The sequence below is a fragment of the Melospiza georgiana genome, chromosome 8 (genome assembly GCF_028018845.1).
Source record: "Melospiza georgiana isolate bMelGeo1 chromosome 8, bMelGeo1.pri, whole genome shotgun sequence".
NCBI classification, from domain to species: Eukaryota; Metazoa; Chordata; class Aves; order Passeriformes; family Passerellidae; genus Melospiza; species Melospiza georgiana.
In genome coordinates, this window is record NC_080437.1 from 18,187,599 (window position 1) to 18,208,414 (window position 20,816).

Genomic DNA, 20,816 nt, shown 5'->3' on the forward strand with positions numbered 1-20,816 from the left:
GAAGCCCCAGGAGCAGCCACTTCTGAAGTGGTTTTTGGTGAGGACAAGGCAGAAGAGACCTCTTTAATAGAAGCCCCAGGAGCAGCCACTTCTGAAGTGGTTTTTGGTGAGGACAAGGCAGAAGAGACCTCTTTAATAATACCTGCAGATGTGCTTTACAGATGCAAATGTGCATTCTCCATCCTTCCTGCCCAGCCCCATGCGACTAAACCAAGTTAATGCTGTTGAACAGCATGAGCAGGGCAAAAACTGTGCCAGGGAGGACAATACCAGCAGATTGGAAAGTATCTTGTTTCTAGGAGAGGTAGGTGGGCTCGCTTTTGTGATCAAGCATATCGCCACCAAGCCACAGCAGCTCCTTGCAGTCCCCCCAGGCTCCTTTGCACTACTCCTCCAGCGTGGCAGCAGCCTGCTCCTAGGGCTCAGTGTCCTCGCTCTGTCCCATGCTTAGGCACAGGCACTGACCACAGGCACTGCAGTCTCCCCTGACTGTCCACACTCCCCTGCCACCTCACGCCATCATGCTGTCCCCTGCTCACCCACAAGAGCTGCAGACACCTCCCCTGCTTATTGACAGGCCCCTGCCAGCATCACCCTGAGCATCCCCTCTGCAGCCCAAGCCCCGTGCTCCATCCAGGAGCATCACCTGAGTTGTGCCTCTGTGGCCACTCTGGCCTCTTAGACAACACATCAGAGGCTTGATGCAGGTTAAGCACATGCTTAAGAATTTGATGAAATTGAGACCATAACCATTTTTCTAATCCCCAACAAGGCTTGCCCTGTGGCTATTCTCTTGCCAACAAGCAGCAAGCACAAAGGCTCTGGAAAGGCTTTCCAAAGAGCATGTCTTAGGGCTTTTCTAGGCAAGGCTTGCAGGGAGAAAAGGCATCACTGCCTCCCATCAGCCCTCTGTGCTCTCAGGGGAGCAGAGCATTCCCTAGCAAAGCCTCTTCTCTCTTATCAGCCCAAGGCACCCATGCTGAGGGCCAAAGCAGGCTCTTCCTATAGCTTAGCCAGCATGTCTGCTGATGCTCAGGGAGGAAGGGAATTGAGCCTGCTCTCACTAACAGGTCTTGGCTCTCTTGGACTAATAGGAACAAAGACAGTAAAGGCTTAGACTAGTCATTACAGTCAGTTGACATAACTCTGAATACATTCAGGAAGCAGATTTGCTGGAAGAAGACAACATTTCTTCTGTCACTTTTCATGTCTTGTTTGGGGTAGATTTTTTTTTCCTGTTAGCATGCTCTCTTATTTTGGGAGGTTAAATCACAAAAGAAGATTCTGAACTTCGGCCAGAACATAAAGCACAACAAGGCAGTACCAAGCCAAAGGGTAGTACCTAACCCTTAAAGCTAGATTTTAAAAGGGATGTACATGTCTAAAAGCTGAAAATCAGCATCAAAAAGCACTTCAGTGGTTTTGTAAGGCTGGTCCTTCCCAGCAACCAGGACTGGCGTGGGGTTCAGCAGCCCCTGCAGCAGCAGAATGGTGCCAGCAGGTCCAGGAAGCCAGGGTGGCTTCTTCATCCCCCCAACTTCACCCCTCCTGTGAGCAGGCAAAGCAGAAAGCTTGAAGAAGAAAACATCAATACTGGTGACTGGTAAACAGGGATAAGGACTGCAGCTGCAGAGCTCAAAGCAGTGTGTAAGCAAAAACCCAGGGCTGTGATGCAGGGACTGAACAAGCTTGCAATTTGGGCCTCGTGATTTTCAAGACACTGTCTACAGGGTCTGCACTTACCAGGGGAATATTCAGGGGACTGCAGGGGAAAAAAACAACTGTTCTACAAAGAAGCTGTGCCAAATGAACATGACACCCCCATACACACATTGGTAACTATACTGGCAGCACCATCTTTTAGGAGAAACAGTGGTTGTTTAAGGACACATTCAAGATTTCAGCACTGGCTGGGGAGCTACAGTAGGGTGTCTCAGAGGACAAAAAAACTGGTCTAGGCTTACAGCTCATAAAACTCACAGTGGCCTCAAAGATATCTGGAAACAAAATAACACTGTTACCGCAAATTGAAGAACTTGCAATAACTTTATATCTCACTCAAACATCTATTTGGAAAAAAACCCCCACATTAAAAATGGCTTATTTTCAGCTTTTCTCTAGAACACAAATTTTTGAGGACAGAGTCGCTGGCATGTATTTGTCCCCTCCAATAGAGATGCAAGGGCTGGACAAACTGACAGGAGTTCAGCTCCCCTTGAGATACACACCTTCCCTCCTTGTTAGCTCAGCACTTTCACTCTTTTTCTTCCCAGGGCAGGGGCACTTCTGTATTAATGTATTATTAATGTATGTATTTAATTATTTTTAACTTCTGACATCAAAACCTCCCTTTTCCCTTCCTTCCACCTAAATGCTCCCCACCTACCTTCTGCACAGCTAGGTAAGCTCATGCTGCCATGTGGCATTCCAGGCATCACCCTAGTTTTCTGCTTCCCAGATGAGACCTGTCCCTACTCCTATGGAGCACTTGCTGATGATGCTGAACCTCCTCACCTCACTCAATTGACTCACTTGACAATGCACATGTCAGAACATTCCTGCACAGGGCCTTTCCCCTTCAGATGGCTGTCACACAGTGCTCTGGACCTGATGATGCCCATCACTTCTCATGGTCAAACTACCACTCCAGCAGAAACTCCATGGGCAGAGTTTCATGCCACCATTTGTGGCATGAAATGTGCTCATTGCCAGTGTCTGGATGGGGCAGACAGCAGCTGGGAGCACACTTGCTGCCCATGGGTAGGCAGCTGAATGATAACCTTCATGCCACCCACTCCATCAGCCTCCCAGCACAGGGTGTTTTGCCACACATGTGAAAAATGACATAGAAGGCAACAAAATGCTTTTTTGATCCCAACGTATCCCCTGTGCTTTTCTGAAAATGGCAAATACTTAATGAGGCTGAGCAAATGGAACTGCTCCTGCTGCTGAAGCACATCTGTGGGGAGGACATCCCAGCAGCACCTGGCAGCCCAGAGTAGCTCTAGGACACAACCTGTCCTCTGGTGTCCTGACACTGTCACCCCAACACCTGGCAGCACCATGGCAGGATGTAACTGACCTGGCAGGACTCATGCTGGGAAACCTCGGCTCAGGTGAGCAACCTGAGCAGCAGGGCTCACCCTGGGTGAGTGAGGTCCATGGCACAGCATCCAGAGCTGGATCCCCTGTGCTGACTTACTCTTCCACAGGGCAGTGAGGGCAGCACCAGTCCCTGGGTGATCCAGGACCCCATCCCACCCTCACACACAGCCGGCATGTTGCTACTGGGATTTTGGCACAGACACTTCAGCAGAGCTTGTTTTGCCATGCAGGGTACAATAACGAGGGTGACAGGAGCTTTTTGCCTTTGCACACAGAGCCTCACCTTTCCCTGTTTTCCTTCCTCATCGCCTCAAAAACCTCATCGTCCTCGTCCACGTCCCTGTCTTGCAGCCCATCCTTGGAGCAGCCGGTACCTGGAGCAGGTGGCTCCTCTGGTGTGCTGTTCCTCCTGCCTGGCGTGCCCACAAAACTTGGGTTGCTCTCACTGTCCTTCTGGCTCTCAATTGCTGAATCCACTTCCTCCTTCTCAGCCAGGATATCATCGATGTTGGTTTCACGATAGCACCTCAGTGGCACAGTGTCCAGGTCTGTTTCAGAGTACTTCACTGTCCTCCTTATAATGCCAGTTTCACAGGAGCCAGGCTTCTGGCTGCTCAAAGGAGACACTTCTATCTCCACCTCCACATGGCTCAGGCTGTGCTCAGGTACCAGCTCTGGTGGCTTGGCTGGCAGTGGTGAGACAGACTTCTGGGGGAGCTCAGCCAGGGGAGTGGAGTCGGGGGCAGAGGAGCCTGCAAAGAAGGCCCAAGCATTCAGAGCTATGGGGAGCTGCAATGGGGAGCTCTGAGGAGCAACTCCTGCAGCATCACTCACACACACACCCACACACACACACACACACCCCCCCCACTGAGAGTGTGGTCACATGTCATGGAATCGTTAAGCTTGGAAAAGACCTCCAAGATCATCAAATCCAACCTTTGACCAAACACCGCCATGTCAACAAAACCATAGCAGTAAGTGCCATTCCAGTTGTTTCTTGAACACCTCCAGGAATAGTGACTCTAGAGTGTTGAGGGACACAGGGAAACAGTGAAGAGGTGGCAGAAAGAGAAAGAGTGCGAGAGGCAGAGAGAGGCTGTCAGTGCTAGTGCATCTTCCACCAGCCCTGAGACCCCATCTAAACCCAAAAGCTCTTCTGCAGAGGCAGCCAGAGCCAGGGGCTCTTTGGCACTTCTTTTGCATGGCCACAGGGGATTTTGCAAGGAGGTTGGTACACACATCATCTGACCCCAGGAGGACATAGGCTGGCCAATCTTGGGGGAAATCTCAGCTCTTTGTTGGGCACTGTCCTGCCAACAATACAGACTTAAAAGGAGGGGTGGGCCCACCCAATGGCATCCACCTGCAACTTCTTACCTGTCTTTGGGGTATCTGAGGAGCCATAGAAGAATTCCCACTTGGCCTTGGCAACGCGCTGGGCATGGGCAGAGCTCTGTCGGGGATACAGCCCGGCGCTGCCCTGCAGAGAGGAGAGCAATGAGTGGACAATGCATCCCTAGGGCAGAGCCATGCCCAGTGTGGAGACCCTGGTACCTACCTGATGTCGGGGCTCTGGCTTCAGGGGACTCCTGGCGAAGGTGGGGAACTCCTCTGGCAGCCCATTGGTCAGGGATCGGCAGAGGCAGCTGGTGTCAAGGGCACAGAACTCCTTCCCACAGGGACGTGTCCCCCCTGGAGTCCTGCCCCCGGCCAGAAGCGGGTCAGACGCGGAGGCCTCCAGCTTCAGCGTCTGCAGGAGCCGCTCCTGAGGCAGGGGCTGGGGCTGGAGGGATCCCACGTCCCCACCGAGCTCCAGGCTGCGGCTGAGGCTGTAGGGGCCATTCTCCCAGCGGAGATGGCGGGTTGTCGGGCAGCCCACTGTCCGCACACTGGCCTTCTCAATGAAGCGGAAGGTGACCACAGAGCTGTGTCCCTCTGCGGCTGGCGGACTGCGGCTGCCCAGGGAGGCGGCAGCCGGGCTGGGCCGGCCCCACCGCGGGGTGCAGGGGGCAGTCAGCCGGCCCGTGCCCGGGCAGCTCCCGCCGCCAAAGGGCGCCGCCTCAGCCGGCCTGCGGGCCAAGGAGCCGGTGCTGTTGTAGAGGCCGAGCGGGCAGCGGCGGGCATCGGGCGCCAGGCCCTTGCGCAGCAGGTGGAGGCGGCCGGCGTTGAGGCTGGGGCTGAGGCAGGGCGGGGGGCTGCACCGCCCGGCCTCGGGGCTGCCCCCCGCCAGCCAGGGCTGCCGGTTCACCCTGCGGGCAAAGGGCGGCGGGGAGGCAGTGCAGCTCTCCTCGGGGTGGAAGCGGACAGGTGCCCCTGCTTGGGCCATCCTGCCAGAGAGGGCACAGAGGTGTCAAGTCCGGAGCCCAGCAGGGTGGCACAGGCACAGCAAGGCAGGTTCCCAGCACCCCTGAGATGTCTGAGACAAGAGGCGATGCATCCTCAGGCAGCTCTGAAACAAGGGCAAGGGGCTGGTTAGGGAAGGGAAGGAACGGAAAAGAGTCTGGGGCCATGGGGAGGACAGGCCAAAGGTGCCCTGTCCTCATGGCAGAAGAAAGATATGTGCCAGGTGAGACAGTCCCCAGTAAATCCCCTCCTGCTGCAAGAGGCAGGCAAGGTTCATCAAGGGTATCACAGCAGCACCACTGCAGGGATGCTGGAGCCCTTTGTTTGGTCGCCAGGCACCCAGAGTGTTTGCATTCTCCCCAGGATGCCAGGATGCTCAGGCACTTTCCCCACAGTCCCATACCCCAGACACTGCGATAGAATGCACTATAAAATGGATTTCATTCATTCTGCTTTAGGCTGAATATATTTACTACTCACAGCCTACAGCCTACTAAAGTAAGGGGGAAAAAGTATCTACTGCATTGCTGAGACATCCTCCAATTATACTTGCTCAAGGAGTTTAATATGAGCAGCAAGGGCAAGGAGCCTCTGTCTTTGGAGGTCAGCCTGGGTTTAAACTGTGTCACACCAACACATGTTACAGCCACTACTGATGGTGCAGACAGAGCTGCCAACACCAGTAAATTCAAAAAGCAGTGCTAACAGACAATCCCAGCCTGGGGGAACACAGCAAGCCTGCCCTTCACACAGCTCACTCGCCTGCCTGTCTCTGCCCAGAGACCATATACCCAGACATGAGACCAGCCACCCCACAGCAGCAGGGGGGTGGCTGCAGGGAAAGGCGGGACCCGGAGCCCCCATCAACCCCACTGGCAGGACTGCTGACATTTTTCTTTCTCCCAGTGGAGCTAGAACTTGTACCTATTCTTCCCTGAGTTTCTTCGAATTCCTAACGTGCAGGGAAGATTCTGCCTTGGCTGCTTGTGCCTTCTGACAGATGCCAAGATACTGAGTCCCTCGCTTTCATCATTTGAAAGTGAGAAACCATATGCCAGCTGCAAACAGGAAAGCATGATTTTCTTCTCCCTGTTTCTGAGATCAAACCAGACAGAATTAAATTCCTAAAGGATGTAGGGCTGAATTTTCAAGTGTTTAGGCTCCAGAGATGCACAGACAAAACTATTAAGGAAATAACCCAAACCACACCTGTGGGGTAGGCACCCATTTATCTGCACTATCATACTGATGAAAAAATCTGTCCTGCTGAGCAGCAGCAATCTCTAATTCGCTCACTGAAAATTTTATTCTCCTGATTAATTTATTATGTACTATTTTTACAATATTTTTCTCCTGTTATGGTTGTGTTCATATTCAAGGTTGCTGAAGTTAACTGCTAAATAATGATGTGGGGTTTATATATTGCAAATGAAATCCTACTTTTTATCTCAATGCGACTAAGACATATGCCAAGGAAAAAATTTATCTCTAGAAATAGTTTGTTTTCTCTGTAACATAACAAATCTACAAGAACCAGGCTATCTCAAAACATGTGAGTTATTACTAGAATAACAGGGATAAGCAGAATGTCCTCCTGGTTATCAAAACAGAATTATTGAATTTAGAGTAAAGGCCATGCCTACCTTTGACCCACCAAAGCTGGATGGCTACACCCTGCAGTGGAGTGAGCTTTTCTTTAATAATGAAAGGTAAAATGCACAAATGCAACTGAGATGAAAAACCAATGATGGAATGAATGAGCTACAGCTTCCTGGTTGCTGATTTCAATTGTGAATCAAAAGGATGCTCCTTAAATCACTGTGATGAATGGGTTGAGCTGTAAAGCACTGGTGGGCTGGAGAAAGCGTTGCTGGTCCTGCTGCCTAAAGGCAGGAGAAGTTCTGCAAAGAAAATCTCACAGAGTGTCTGCCTGGGCAACCCTGGGCACACATTCAAAGAGAAAAACTCAGGAGCTGCAGTGTGATAGCCAGGGGCTGCACATCATTGGGGGATTAAATTGGTTCAAGAAAACATCTCACAAGAAACTTGTTCCTTCTGGCTGTCCCTTCTTAAGGGACAAAGGAATGTCCAGGGATGCTTACTGGCCATTGCTTTGAGCCATACCCAGTGCAACAGGGGCCGGCTGCTCCCCATGCAAGCGCTTGCCTGGCGTAATGGGGCGATGCGGAGCGAAGGCAGCAGGCACTGCTTACACTCCGGGGGAAGCACACACCCACGCCGCGGGAGTGCGGGGACAAGGCGTAGGAACTGGAGGAGGATGAGAAGAGATTGAGTGGAGAACGGCACAGCGATGGGAGAGAGGCAAGAGGTGCAGGGCTGGGGGTTAAATTCACACGATGGGCCGTATTTGCGCGCTGGACATGGAAGCCATGGCAGGGGATGGGGGAAACCAGGCCGTGGCTGCCTGGCTACCTGCGGGGCTGGGGCCCCTGGGAGATGAGTCTGCCCTCCGGAGGGACACAGAGCAGTTTGAGGGGAGGAACTGGTGACCGAAGCAGGATGTCTGGAGGCCCTGAGGCTGTGGTGCAAACAGGTGACCTCTTTCAGCTGTGTTGTCCAGGCAGGAGACGTGTCCCCGCCTTGGAGCTGAGGCTGAACATGCTCTTCACTCCCCGGCCCCCCCTGCCCGGCTTCCCTCGCCCGGCACCTCCCGTTTGGCGGGATCAGCCCTGAGTGGATGTGACATCCATCCGGATGAAGAGGGAGCACCCCCGGCCAGGGGGGCTGGCGGAGCTGCCCGCCGCGATCTCCCCATGCCTGGGCATCGGTCCGGCGCCCTTCCCGTCGCACCGGCACTCGGGGCCGGAGCGGGTCTCGGCCCCGCCGGGTGCCACCGCAGCCCCGCGCCGCCGCCCGCCGGTCACCGCCGCCGGGAGGGCGCAGAGACGCCCCGGTCTCTGCAACAACTGCTGCAACTTTCCCCGCTCCCCAGACGCCCCGTTTCGGCCTCCGGTCCCCGCCGCGCCCCGCCCCGCTCCGCTCCGCTCCCCACGTCTCACCGGCAGTGCCGCCGCCGCCACCGCATCCTCCGCGCCGCTCCTCCGCGCTGCTGCCGGCACGGCACGACACGGCACGGCACGGCACGGCTCGGCCCGGCGGGCACGCTGCGGTACAGTACGAGACAGTACAGTGCAGTTCGGTACGATACGGTGCCGCACGGTGCCACCGGCCGCAACCCGCCGCTCCCTGCCGCGCTAATCCCGGCCCGGGGCTGTCACTCCGCCCCGCTGACAGCCACAGCAGCCAATGGGAAACCCCCGCCGGGCGCCAAGCCCCGCCCCACCCGGTGGCACGGCGCACGAGGAGCGGCCGGATTCACACCGGGGCGCCTGTCCCCGTGTGCGGGCAGGCCGGCGGGTCCCCAGCCCGTGCAGCAGCCTCCACACGCTCAGGTTCCGGTGTGCACACCCCCCGTGCCAGTGCCAACCGGGTCTCATGCACGGGCAGCGCGACCCCGGATGCCGGTGTGCTTGTTCCAACGCCACACCACTCACGTCTCCGTGTCCTGGTGTCCATTTCTCCGTTCAGCAGCGTGCACATGAAGATGAACGGCCTGCCACCGGCACGTGGCATGCGTGAGCATGCACGGCCTGTGCCTTGTGCCGTACGCCAAAGGGTACAGGCTCCCCCGTGCCCCACCATGGCTTAAGAACCAGGAGGATGAGAAGACAAAAGCTGCTATATGGTCCAGGCTACCAACCAACATCAGCGAGTCCTTGCCCCAGAGTACAGGTTCTGTGCCAGGCACTTATCTCTCCAAAGGTCATCACCTGAAGCACACTACAGGAGGGGTGCCAAGGTGTCTCAGGCCCCCAGGAACTTGATATCACAGTGTCACCAGGCACCCCAAGGATGGTAAATGCTGCACGAATCTCAGGAAACCACTTCTAGATACAAAGGGGGAAAGTCACCTATCCTTTGTCTCCTGCCTTGGCACAGGGACTCCACTGGCACCAGTGGCACGTGTGAGCAGAGGTCATATGGGACAGCTGGGTACCAAGGTGAGGGGGGCTGTGGCAGGGCTGCAGGACCCTATGCTGCCAGTGCACTGGGTCTGCCTGTGGCAGCCACCTGGACTGGCAGCCAGCACTTTGTGCCCTCAGAGGTTGCCAGATCGATTTGCTATTAAACAGCACTTTATTACCCAGCCCAGCAACCATTATTAAATGTATGTGAGACAAGAAGCCCAGGGGAGCTGGGGCTTCATGTGCGCATCGTATCTACAAGACAATTCGGGAAGAGCTGCCTCTCCTTGCTGCTTTCCAGGCTGGCAGCTAGTCCAATTCCAAGCTCACCTGCCCCCACAGCCACCCAGAAAGTGTGTCTCCTTCTGCCCTCCCAGGCATGGAGAAAAAGCATCAGGCAGGGTAGGGTTTCCTCATATTTAATGCATCAAAGTGCTGCCATTTTCTCCTTCCCTCTCCAGGCTCCTGCCTGTGAGGGGCCTCTCGCCCCCACTGAGGACTGTGGGACTCAGCTGCCTTAGACACAGCCGGCTTTTCTGGCAGACTCCAAGAAGCTGGGCTAATTAGGGGCCTCACTGCTGAAGGATCAACGACCTGATTCCTTCAGCAGCTTCTTGATGGCAGAAGGGCGGGGAGGGGGAAGGCTTTTCTCTAAGCCACAGCCAGAGTGACAAATTTAACCAAGTGGAAGAGCTCAGAGCTTCCCCAGTGTGTCCATACCAGGACAAAGCATGTCTGTGCCTTCCCAGCACCTGCAGGCAGCCCCGCTGAGAGCTGCAGAAGGTAAGAGAGGTCTTTTCCAGACACCCTGACTGGACATCCAGATCTTTCACAGAAAACACATTTCTGTCCAGAGCATGTGTTTTCCCTGCCGGTGCAGTAGCTGTTGCTCTTCCTGCAGTGTCCTGCTCCATATCCCACTCACCTTCCCACAGCCCTAAAACTCATGAAAGAGGTGTCCACATACATGGGTCTGGCTAGCACTGACATAAGCCTCACTTGGATCAGGATTTTTCAGGATTTAGCCCTGGCTCTCCTGATCCCTCCTGCTGTGAATGCCTCCACAGCTGATGCAGGACAGGAGGAGCAGAAAACCCCTCTGGCAGATGACAGAAGATGTTCCCCACACCTCAGCTCCCAGCTCCAATCCAGTGGGCTTAGCTAGAGAAATAGGAGTGCAGTGCACTGGGAACCCTCTTTACTATCATTTGGGTACTTCAGGACCTCCTGAAGTCCTTGCCTGCAGGTACCACGTCCTTCCTGTATTAGAGGAATCCACTCCATGGCATCCCTTTCACCTCCCAGGTCCTACAAAAGGGAGCTTCCAGGGGTTTTCTAAATATTGCCAGCACTGTCCTTGGTCATCTTCATAAGCAATAGAGTTTTCCCTCCCAAAGGCAGAAGGGTCTGGATATCATCAGGGCAGCACAACAATGAACTTCCAGCTTGGAAGAGATCAACCTGACATATCATAATGTCCGAACAACTGTACAGATCTAGATGAAATCTGGGTGAAGAGGGGTTAGACAAAAGCCCTTTCCTGCAACTGGCTCCAGGAGATGCTCATGCTCAGCTTGCCCTAAGGCACATGGATCAGTCTCTAGAAAGGTGCTGCAGCTGCACCCCAGGGCTGCTTCTCTGAGCCTAGGGGGGCTGTCAGAGCCATTTCCTCTCTGATGTGCTTTGAGCTAAAGGCAAAGGGTGCAAGGGCATATTCTGCCTCATGGCTGTCAAAATCACTGGGGCTGTACAGTAGCCTCAGGGCACAGAGTAGGCCTGCAAGGGGGGACAGTCACTCCATCAGCAGATGGGCTCTTCTCAACCCAACTGACTGGAAGCATGTGGAAATAGCAACTCCAGCCACACAGGTGATGAGTCCCAGTGAAAGCAAGGGAAGCTGAACTCCCCTCACCTCCACATAGAGGGCTCCAGGGCAACCAATTAAATTGCATGTGTTCCCTCAGGGCCTAGCCATAACTACATGTCTCTAATTAATGCCTTCTACCTCCAGTGCCAACACCCAACCACAACCTAGCCATATATTACAAAAGCCATATATTACATTGCAGCACAAGCCAAGTCTCTAATGGGTCGATGCACTTATCTGTATTGCATTAGACTTGTGGTTAAAGGTAAATGGTGAAAACACCCTCCCTTGGATAGTCCTGTACAAACGCTGTTCTGTGGCTTTGTCAGGGCAAAAAGACAGTGCCTGAGATCCTTTCTGAAGCCCCTCCCACCCAGACCTGGAACAGGGGAGAGCAAACCTGTTCCTCTTGGCAGCTCCCCTGCACGGGACACTCATGTGGGACTGTGGTGGGATTTTTCAGGGTGAAAGACATTCTAGAAGAGGGTACAGACTGCAAAATGTCTTACCAGAGAGAAGAGCCCATGCAGACTCTACATGAGGGATGGCTGCTGCCTGCCCATCTGCCAGTGCCCTACCCAGTGTCCCAGCTCCCTGCCTTGTGCTGCTCCCTCTTGCAGGAGGAACGGGGGCTTGGAAGAGTGGAGTTGTAGAGAGGCTGTAGCAAACACTGTATGCTGGGCCTCAGAATGAGCTGTAACAACATATTTCTGTCATGCCCCAGGCACACCTGCTGACACAGAAATCCTCTCAGACTCTGTCCCAGCCCCAGGCAGCACCCGCACCGGGAGCAGGCTTCCTCCTGCACCAGCATTGCTCTGTCAAGATGAAGGCAGAAATGACAGCATGATAAAACCTGTCCTGGGGACGTGGGAGGTGGGGCCTCAGCACAGCTTGAGCCATAAATAATCTCCCTACACAGCAGTTAGGGGAACAATTGTGTGGGAGTATCTCTTGGTAAAAAGATGCTCAGGCAAAGATGGTCTTGAAGGAAAGCAAGGGATTTCTGAGTGGCAGGGTGAGCTCTCCAGTGAAGACAGAGCTTCCTGGGTGCCAGCAGGTCATTCACCAGACCTGCCTCACCATGGTGAGTCACTGCACCAAAGAGACAAATTTAGTCTGAAACAGCCCAAATCACATGAACTCTGGTGTAGCCTCCCAGGACAGGCTTGTGCTGCAGCACAGATCTCCAGACTGCTCTCCAGCTAATGTATGCAGCAATGAGATGTGATCCCTTCCCCATACCTTCAGACTCAAGATTCACATGGGGAAACGTGGAAGGGTGTAAAGGGAAATGAGAGCAATGAAAACAGAATATTTTATGCAGACAAGAGACAGTAAGCCCAAGGCACACAGTCTGACCCAGAACAGGAAGAACACAGTCACATCCAGGATTGTGTAAAAGGCCATGAAGGTCAGCTATAGAGGAGTAATTACAAATATAGCCAGAAAACTGAGCAAAATGGCTGTTGTGAAAATGTGTTGAGACAAATTCAAAGCTTGAATGCAGGGGATTCATGAGTGGGATGCTGAAGAACAGCCTTGTATTTCTGTTTAGCTGGGAGCTTCCCATGCATAATCCTCTCTCAGCCTCGACTTGTAGAACTTGGTCTTGCTTTACTTCTTTTTATTTATTTATTTATTTTTTTTTTAGTCCTGACTGTATAGTCAAATTATTTTCTGAATAAGAAGTAGGAAGGTGGCATGTACAGGGAAGAGTTGAACAGAAGTCACCATGTGTTCTTGTTTCACCAGCTTAGAAATGGTGTCTGGTTACACTGTGCAATCTCAGCACTGGCTGACAGCAGAGCTTACCCTATGAGCTCAATACCTTCTCCCATGCAACCAAGAAGTCCAGCTGTGGTCCACTCCAACCCTGAGAGTGATGGGGGCTGTCAGACTTATCCTGCAGCTAGAGAAAAGATGAAACCAGATCCTTTGAAAGAACCTGGTGAGAGTCCAAGAAAAAACAGTGTTGAGGGGCTTTACTGAACTTTTGTGGTACTGCATTCACCTAGCTCTCACATCTAAGAGGAGTGAATACTGCAGCACTACTGGTGTCCTTTGCAAGATCTTGACAAGGTTCTTCTCCCACTTGAGACTAGTAGGAAACTGCAAAGAAAATGGCCCCAAAGTGTTTGCAAGGCTAAAAGTGTTTAGCCAGCAAGGTGCCAAGCCATCATACGGGCTGACAGATCCTAGAACATCGGGATAATGTTGGCTTGGCATCATATTGATCTCCTAAAAATAAATTCTACCCTTGGACAGCACTAGCTTCTGGAAACCCCAGCAGGCTTGCAGAAACCCAGCCAATCTCTGAATACACCTCTGACACGGAAATAACTGAATTTTCAATGCAAGGGAAAAGTCAAAAGGCATAAGTGGGGGAGACTTGCCCATTATAGCTAGAAAATCAGGAGCATCTCTGGGAAAAAATCCCTTGTGTTCCTGGCTTGAGGCTAGCTCTTCTAACCACAAAACTTCCCATCCTTCAGGGCCCAGTTTCCTAAATCTCATCTCCACTTCCTAAAGGGTGAAGTGATGACCAAACTGCTTCTCAAGACTCTTCAGAAGTATAGCTGTGCACCAGCACCACCTTGCAGCAGTGGAGCTGGCTGAAGTCTCTGTTCACTTCAGGGGATGTTCACAAGGTTAAAGATGCCATGCCCTGGCTCTGCAAGCTGCCAGCACCGTATGTTTCCAAGGAATATACCAGAAAGCTGCAGCAGTTGTTGTGAGCTAATCTGCTTCCTCCCCCTGGTGCTCAGCTTGGTCACTCATTACTACAGGGCAGCTCATGGTCTGTCGCAGTAGCCCTGCTTTCCCCCACAGGACATGGGTGGCCTCTGGGATAACAGGAGTGCCAGGGGGCTGAGCAGCGTCCCCTGCATGCTGAAGGTACCTGTGCAATACACTCCCCCAGCTGTCCTGCAAGAACTGCAGGTGCCATAGCCCAGCATTCACCAGGGCCAACGCAGAAAGCTGCTCTGGCAGACCTGTTTGAGGTATTATGAATCAACTAAAAATGGGCATCCAACTGAAGCTTAAAAAGGAGACTCACAGATACCTCTCAAGAGAAATGCACACCCAAATTTGGCAGAATATATTCCAACAGAAAGCCAGAAGCTTGCTGCAAATCTTGACTGAACAAAGCAAAGCTCTGGTTCTTCAAGCTTGTCTGCTTAGAGCTGTCCCTTCCCTGCACAGCTACAGTGGATAACACCACCCAAGCCCTGTACTGCAGTGCTGTACAGTCATTTCACCACTTCTCTGCATGCAGGAAAACTTGATAGACATGAGCACAAAACCAGTACTGGTCTGGGATCCTTACCATTGGTGTAGACCTTGGTTGCTGAGTTCACTGAACATCCTGATGGTGTCAAGCTGTGTCTCAGCACACACCTCTACAACATATTAACAGTCTCTGATGCTCCTTCTGCATCTGCAAACTACCTGTGGACAAAAACCCAGAACAATATGAACATTTCACAGCTGGAAAGTATCCGTAATTCATAGTATGTCACATATACATCTCAATAGCTGCAGCCAGCCAACTGGCCAAATCCCTCACAGGCCAAGAGCTCTCAGGCCCTTGGGGCACTTATAAACCTTAGTGGCCCTAACCAGCCTCATGTCCAGCCTCTACCACTCCTGCCCATAGGCCCAGTGATTCCATACATTAAGGGACTCTGCCAGGTGGCATTTTTCCATTTCACAGCGGGAAGCCAAGAACAGAGTGCTATCACCACAGGGAAAGAAAGAGCCGTCCCAGGACATGGCCAAGGGCATTCTTAACTACAACAGAAAATTTAAAACCCTGCATCACTTGTCCTTTAAATGAGAAATGCGCTGTGCTAACTCACAGAGCCACTGGAATCCTCGAGGAGCAGGTGCTACATGTCCTAGGGCAGACAGGGTGGGTAGTTTTCCCCAGAGGAAAGAAGACCTTTCCACAAATCAGCTTCTATGTTTTGAGGAAATGAGCAGAGCAGGGTGCACAGACGGATCCTTGCTTTCCAGGAAACTTGGGAGCAGGGATTTGGGATTTGTTTACTGTCTGTGGGCCCTGCTCTTTTGCCAGGTGGATTTATTTATAGTTTCTATGCCCGCAGTAATCAGCAGCTCGATGCTGCACAAGTCAGCAGGTCTCAGTCCCGAGACAGAGACGGAGTCACAGCCCTGTGGCGGCTCGGAGGTGTGGTGTGCGAGTGCCGCACCGACGCGGACCGGGTGCCCGCCGGTGCCCGCTCCAAACCGACAGCGGGCAGGAAGGAGCCGCGTCCGTTCCTACGGGGTCGTTATGGCAACTGCGCGGGCAGGAGCGCGGGCCGCTTCTCCGCGGGGGCTGCGGGCAAAGGGAGGGACCCCGCCCTGTGCCCGGGGCTGCGGAGGCAGGTGGGGCACCGGCGGGGGAGCGGAGCGCGAGGAGCCGGTTGGCAGCGTGGGAGGATGCGGGCTGGGAGCGGCGGGCCGCGGGCAGCCCCGAGGCGGGGACAGCCCGGTACCGGCGGAGGAGCGGGGCCCAGTGGCTGCCGGTCGAGAGTGTTATGAGAACTGCGAGCTCCAGGGATCCGTCCGCTGCTGCGGGCGGACAAGGGCGGCACAGCCCGCTGGAAGAGCCGCGGAGCCGGGCCGGTGGCCGGGGGGGGTCTGGCGGGGCCGTCGCTCACCGGCAGCAGCGGGTCCCGGCTCCGCGTAGTGCTGAACGGACAGCGGCGCCGCGCTGCGCATGCGCGGCCTCCCGCCGGGGCTGGGGCGTGCGCTGGGAGCGGGAATGGGGGCAACCGGTGTGCGCCGGGAACCGGGGCCGTGGGGAATGGGGGCAACCGGTGTGCGCCGGGAACCGGGGCCGTGGGGAATGGGGGCAGCCGGTGTGCGCCGGGAACAGGGGCCGTGGGGAATGGGGGCAGCCGGTGTGCGCCGGGAACCGGGGCCGTGGGGAATGGGGGCAGCCGGTGTGCGCCGGGAACCGGGGCCGTGGGGAATGGGGGCAGCCGGTGTGCGCCGGGAACAGGGGCCGTGGGGAAGGGGGCCAGCCGGTGTGCGCCCGGGAACCTGGGCAGCTGCGGGGCTGAGCAACCGGTGTGCGCGGGGGAATTGAGGCCGTGGGGAACTGAAGCGGCTGGTGTGCGGTGGGATCTCGCGTGCGCTAGGGAAACGGGACAGCCGAGGAACTGGGACAGGCGGTGTGCTCTGGGGAGCCGGGGTAGCTGTGGGGCTGCAGCCACCGGAGTACGCCGGGGAACTGGGGCCATGGGGATCTGGTGTGCCCTGGCGATCTGGAATAACTGAAGGAACTGGGACAGGCGCTGTGCGCGGGGGAGCGGCTGCGCCCCGTGAGCTGGGCCACCAGAGCCGGTGTGCGCGCCGCGCCGCCGGGAGCAACCTGTGGGAGTCGCTGCGACACCAGTGGGACCTGTGACCACCGTGTCTCTCTGTGCCGCCCGGCACTCCCCGCCGCGGTCCGGCGCCTCAGTCTGCTCCCGGTAGCGCGCTCCGCCGCCGGGGCGCGGTCAGGGGCGGGGCCGAAGGTGGGGTGGTGGCGCGCGCGCACTTCCGCCCGCCGCCGTGACGTCACGGGCGGCCGCCGGTGTCCAGGGCGGGTGCGGCGCCGGATGGAGCGGCCGGGAGAGCCCCGCCGGGGCCGCAGGTACCGGGGAGCCGGAGAAAAGCAGGGCAGGGCATTACAAGGCAAAGCAGAGCAAAGCAAGGCTGGGCTGGACGCGCTGCGGCGGGCAGCGGGAGGGTGTCCTGGTCCCGGTGGCCGCCCCGCTGCGGCGGTGGGGCTGCCCGGGGGCGGCTCTGGGACCGAGCGAGGCCCCTTGGGACGGCGGGACGGGAATGGCGTCGGGTGAGGACCCCCTCAAGTGCGGACTGTGCTGGGGCCGAGTGTAACCGCGGCCTCCAGCCGCAGCTCGGTGGGCTTTGGGCTGCCGGGACCCCTCTGCTCCTTCCCTTCGCGGCCCGAGGCCTCATCTTCGCTGAACGGCCGCTCCTCGGAGGGAGATTCCCTGCGGGGAGCCCGGAGCCTTGTTTCTCCCGCGGGAAGGAGCAAGCGCCTGGTCTCTCCCCCTGGCAGGGTGTCCGAGCGGCCCGGCACTGGATGCGGGGACTGCTGACAGGTAGAGCGATGCTCGGACACGAATGCTGGGCACAGCTACTGTGCGACTGCCGCGGTAACGCTGCAGCAGCTTCTTGCTGCTTCGCTGAGGGACAGGGCCTCCTTCAGCAGCTGGCGGAAAGCCCCACCCAAGCTCTCCTGGAGGGCACTGTGGGCAGGTAGACTCGGATGCCTGAGCAGTGAACGTCCCAGGCTGGGGAGGTGGTGATGCAGGCGGCAGGCACGTGCCCTGCTGATGGCTAGCCAAGAGGCTGTTCCCTGTGGGCTGATTGAGGGAATCGTCGCCGAGTCTGAGTTTTTCTTTTTGGCTGTTCTAGAGGCACCCGGCAGTAGGTGTGAGCTGATCTTGCCTGGCTCCTGCAGTAGCCTGGCTCTCTGGTGTCTGATGATGAGTGTGACCCCGACCAGGGGATGCCTCCTGGACCTGCCCTGGGAAGACATCTTGGTTCCACATATCCTCTGTCATCTGCCGCTGCAGCAACTCCTGAGCTTGCAGAGGGTCAGCAAGTCATTCCAGTCTCTCATCCAGCTGTACCTGGCCAACATGCGCTGCTTTGACTCAAGCCAGGTATTGGATGGCTCTGAGGCTGGGGGAGGACACAGATGTCCTACTGCTCTGGAACTAACAGGGGAGCATCTCTGTGGGGAGAAGAAAGGGTAGGCAAGGAGGGTAGTTTCTGGTCAGAAGCTTGGGTTAATAGTTCAGGTGTCAAACTGGACAGATGGGCTTAGGAAGGAGAGGCAGTGATTCAGGGCCCAGCAATGCCAGTGTCTTGAGTAAGAGGCCCTGGGAGGAGTAAGCTTGGAAACTCCACCCAGGCCATTATGGGGCACTGGCTGGCAGTTTGGAGTTTTGGAGTGGCATGTCGTCACGAAAGTTGTGCAGTAGGTTGGGTCTGATGGAAGATAACTCTGCTTGGTCTTTAGGGAAAGTTTGTGCTATTGGAAAGTTTGTGCTGTTCCTGGGAGCCACTGCCTGGGACAGACTGGAGTAGCTGCTATTCTGTGAGGACACAGAGTGGTCTAGCAAAGGGATATTTGCAGAGCGGAGGTGTGGAGCTCATCATGAGGATATAAATGCAGGAGTGATAATGTGGGATGGAGAAGCCAGAGTATCGTCTAGCTTGTGGCAGTAGCATCGGCATGAGGTGAGCAGTCTGATGGTAGAGTTTGCCTTGGGATGAGGACAGGGGATGGCTTTGGTCACTATTGTCACAGAAGAAGAGAGGAGGGGAGAGAGTATTTGGTGGGGACTTATCTCAAACCCTGGGAGGATGCCTCATTCTTCCTGGGTTCCCCACGCAGATCGGACCTGCCATCCCTCGGGCCGCTTTTGTTAACCTGTTGAAGGACAATGAAGTTCTGCAGCAGCTGGCACTCCAGAACTGCTCCGAGTGGCTGACGGACCGGGAGCTGCTCCCGGTCATTGGGCAGAACCACCACCTGCACCAGATCCAGCTGAAGGGCTGCGCCCAGCTCAGCCGCCACGCGCTGGTGGCCATCTCGCTGAGCTGCCCCCAGCTGCGCCAGCTCTCCCTGGCTCACTGTGAGTGGGTGGACAGCCTGTCCCTGCGCAGCCTGGCTGACCACTGCAAGGCCCTGGAGGCCGTGGACCTGACGGCCTGTCGTCAGCTGAAGGACGAGGCCATCTGCTACCTGGTGCAGAAGTGTGGCAGGCTCAAGTCTCTGTCACTGGCTGTCAATGCCAACGTGGGCGACGTGGCAGTTGAGGAGACTGCCAAGTGCTGCCCAGAGCTGGAGCACTTGGACCTCACGGGGTGTCTACGAGTCAAGAATGACTCCATCAGGTACTGAGCAACATGGGGGGCCAGGGTGGGGATGGCAGGTGTCTGGCATGGGGAGAGGAACAGAACCAGAGAGGAAAGTCACGTTTCTTCATGCTGAAGGCAGTGAGAGCTTAGCCTGGGAGAGAAGCCACTAGCAGGCCCTTCAGGGGAAGCACTATGTGCTATTGACAGCAAATTTCCCAGCATATCATGGAGGATAGGTCTGGGATCCGGATGTCCCTTGACTTTATCTCATACCACCGTGGTGCTGTCCCCAGAGGTTGGTGCATGTGTGGCACAGTCACAAGTGCTGGGCTGCTGGGAGTAAAGAGGTGTGTGAGTGGTGAACTTAGAAGTCCTGACTTGCAACTTGCCTGTGCTGTCTTTCTTGGCAGGGTCCTGGCTGAGTACTGTCCCAAGCTGCGCTCGCTGAAGGTCAAGCATTGCCACAACGTGGCTGAGTCCAGCCTGAGCATCCTCCGGAGCCGTGGGGTGGAGCTGGATGTGGAGCCTCCGCTGCAGAGGGCTCTCGTTCTGCTGCAGGATGTGGTTGGCTTCGCCCCTTTCATCAACCTTCAGATCTAGAACTGCTGCTGCTGGGGAGGGGGGGACTGGCACAATGCTGGGATCCCAGAAGGATGCCGGAACTGGCTGCTGTAGGGATGTGCAGAGGGAGAGGTCAGTCCCATTAGCGAGGCTGGCCTGAGTGGGGCTCACTCTTTCCTCTGGGGCTGTGTAGCAGCCACTGAGTGCTCATAAGTGGACTTCATTGGTGCCTCTGGGGAAAGTAACTCCCTCTGCAGTGGTGTGGAAAGAGCGAGTGATTTGCAGGAACACCATGGTGCTGAACAGGTGCTTGGTCAGGCCAGCTGATAGATAGAACTTGTTATTTGTTGTATTTTAAATCTTTAAGTGGCAGCTGTCCAGAAAGCAGGGGAGTGTTTGATGGGGACTGTCCCCTGGGATGGGTGTGCAGGGCATGCCAGTGGAGCTGTGGAACAAAGCAGACCAGCTGGAGCAGAAAGAGCTACCAACCCTCCTCTTGAGAGAGGGCAGGCCCCTCTGGGCTCTGGGAGGAGGGCAGTGAGCCTAAGCTCCAGCCCACAGCCACTGGCTAGCCTGGCACCAAAGGACTAGCATGGCCCCAGTACAGGCAGTGTGTCTGCCCAGGCCTAGTGTGCTGGTTTAGGCTGGAACAAGGTGGGAATTGTGCTCCAAATGGCAGTTTGACTGACAGAAAAATGCCAAACCTAGCTGTGCTGTCACTGAAAGCAGTTGGTCATTGTCATTTGTTTCTTCCAGCATCTGACTATTTTAGCAGTGCCCTGGCTTGCTACTGTATTTTGCTCCCTGTTGTGTGGCTGGAGCTTTGGCTCTCAACAGTGGTGAGAAATGGCAGGAGCACTGACTCTGCTATCAGCTGGAGTTTATGGAAAGAGCTGCAGATTGTGTTGGCAGGGGGAGCCTAGTGCTGGAGTTGAGCCTAAGCCCTTTTATCTGCTAGGCAATTAATTAAACAGCAGCTGCATCTTGAGAACGTGAAGAGAGTAATGAGAGGAAGAGAGGATGACCCTGCTCCTGTCTTTGGAGGCAGTGTTTTAAAG

The 20,816-nt window shown here is 55.4% G+C and overlaps 2 protein-coding genes across 5 annotated transcripts in view; one reads left to right on the plus strand and one right to left on the minus strand.

The window, feature by feature from the left end:
* Positions 1-16,019, minus strand: part of PSD (pleckstrin and Sec7 domain containing) — a 41,166-nt gene extending 25,147 nt beyond the window's left edge. Inside the window, exons 1-5 of one of the 3 annotated variants that reach the window (XM_058028609.1) lie at positions 15,975-16,019; positions 14,636-14,757; positions 4,667-5,557; positions 4,486-4,588; positions 3,389-3,857 (exon numbers count right to left, since the gene is read on the minus strand). In XM_058028609.1, the coding sequence (XP_057884592.1) occupies positions 3,389-3,857; positions 4,486-4,588; positions 4,667-5,434 (1,340 nt within the window). In that variant the 5' untranslated portion in view covers positions 5,435-5,557; positions 14,636-14,757; positions 15,975-16,019. Of the gene's footprint in view, positions 1-3,388; positions 3,858-4,485; positions 4,589-4,666; positions 5,558-8,471; positions 8,583-14,635; positions 14,758-15,974 lie in introns of those variants that run through there. The other 2 variants (XM_058028608.1, XM_058028610.1) reach the window with 2 other exon arrangements.
* FBXL15 (F-box and leucine rich repeat protein 15) lies at positions 15,539-20,644 on the plus strand. 2 transcript variants are annotated; one of them, XM_058028618.1, is made up of 4 exons: positions 15,539-15,699; positions 17,743-17,993; positions 18,731-19,233; positions 19,608-20,644. In XM_058028618.1, the coding sequence occupies exons 2-4, from the start codon at positions 17,811-17,813 to the stop codon at positions 19,795-19,797; spliced, it is 876 nt and encodes a 291-aa protein (XP_057884601.1). In that variant the 5' UTR covers positions 15,539-15,699; positions 17,743-17,810; the 3' UTR covers positions 19,798-20,644. The 2 variants fall into 2 exon arrangements, with proteins under 2 accessions (XP_057884601.1, XP_057884600.1); XM_058028617.1 differs by lacking the exon at positions 15,539-15,699 and adding an exon at positions 16,879-16,954.
* The last annotated feature ends 172 nt before the right edge of the window (positions 20,645-20,816 follow it).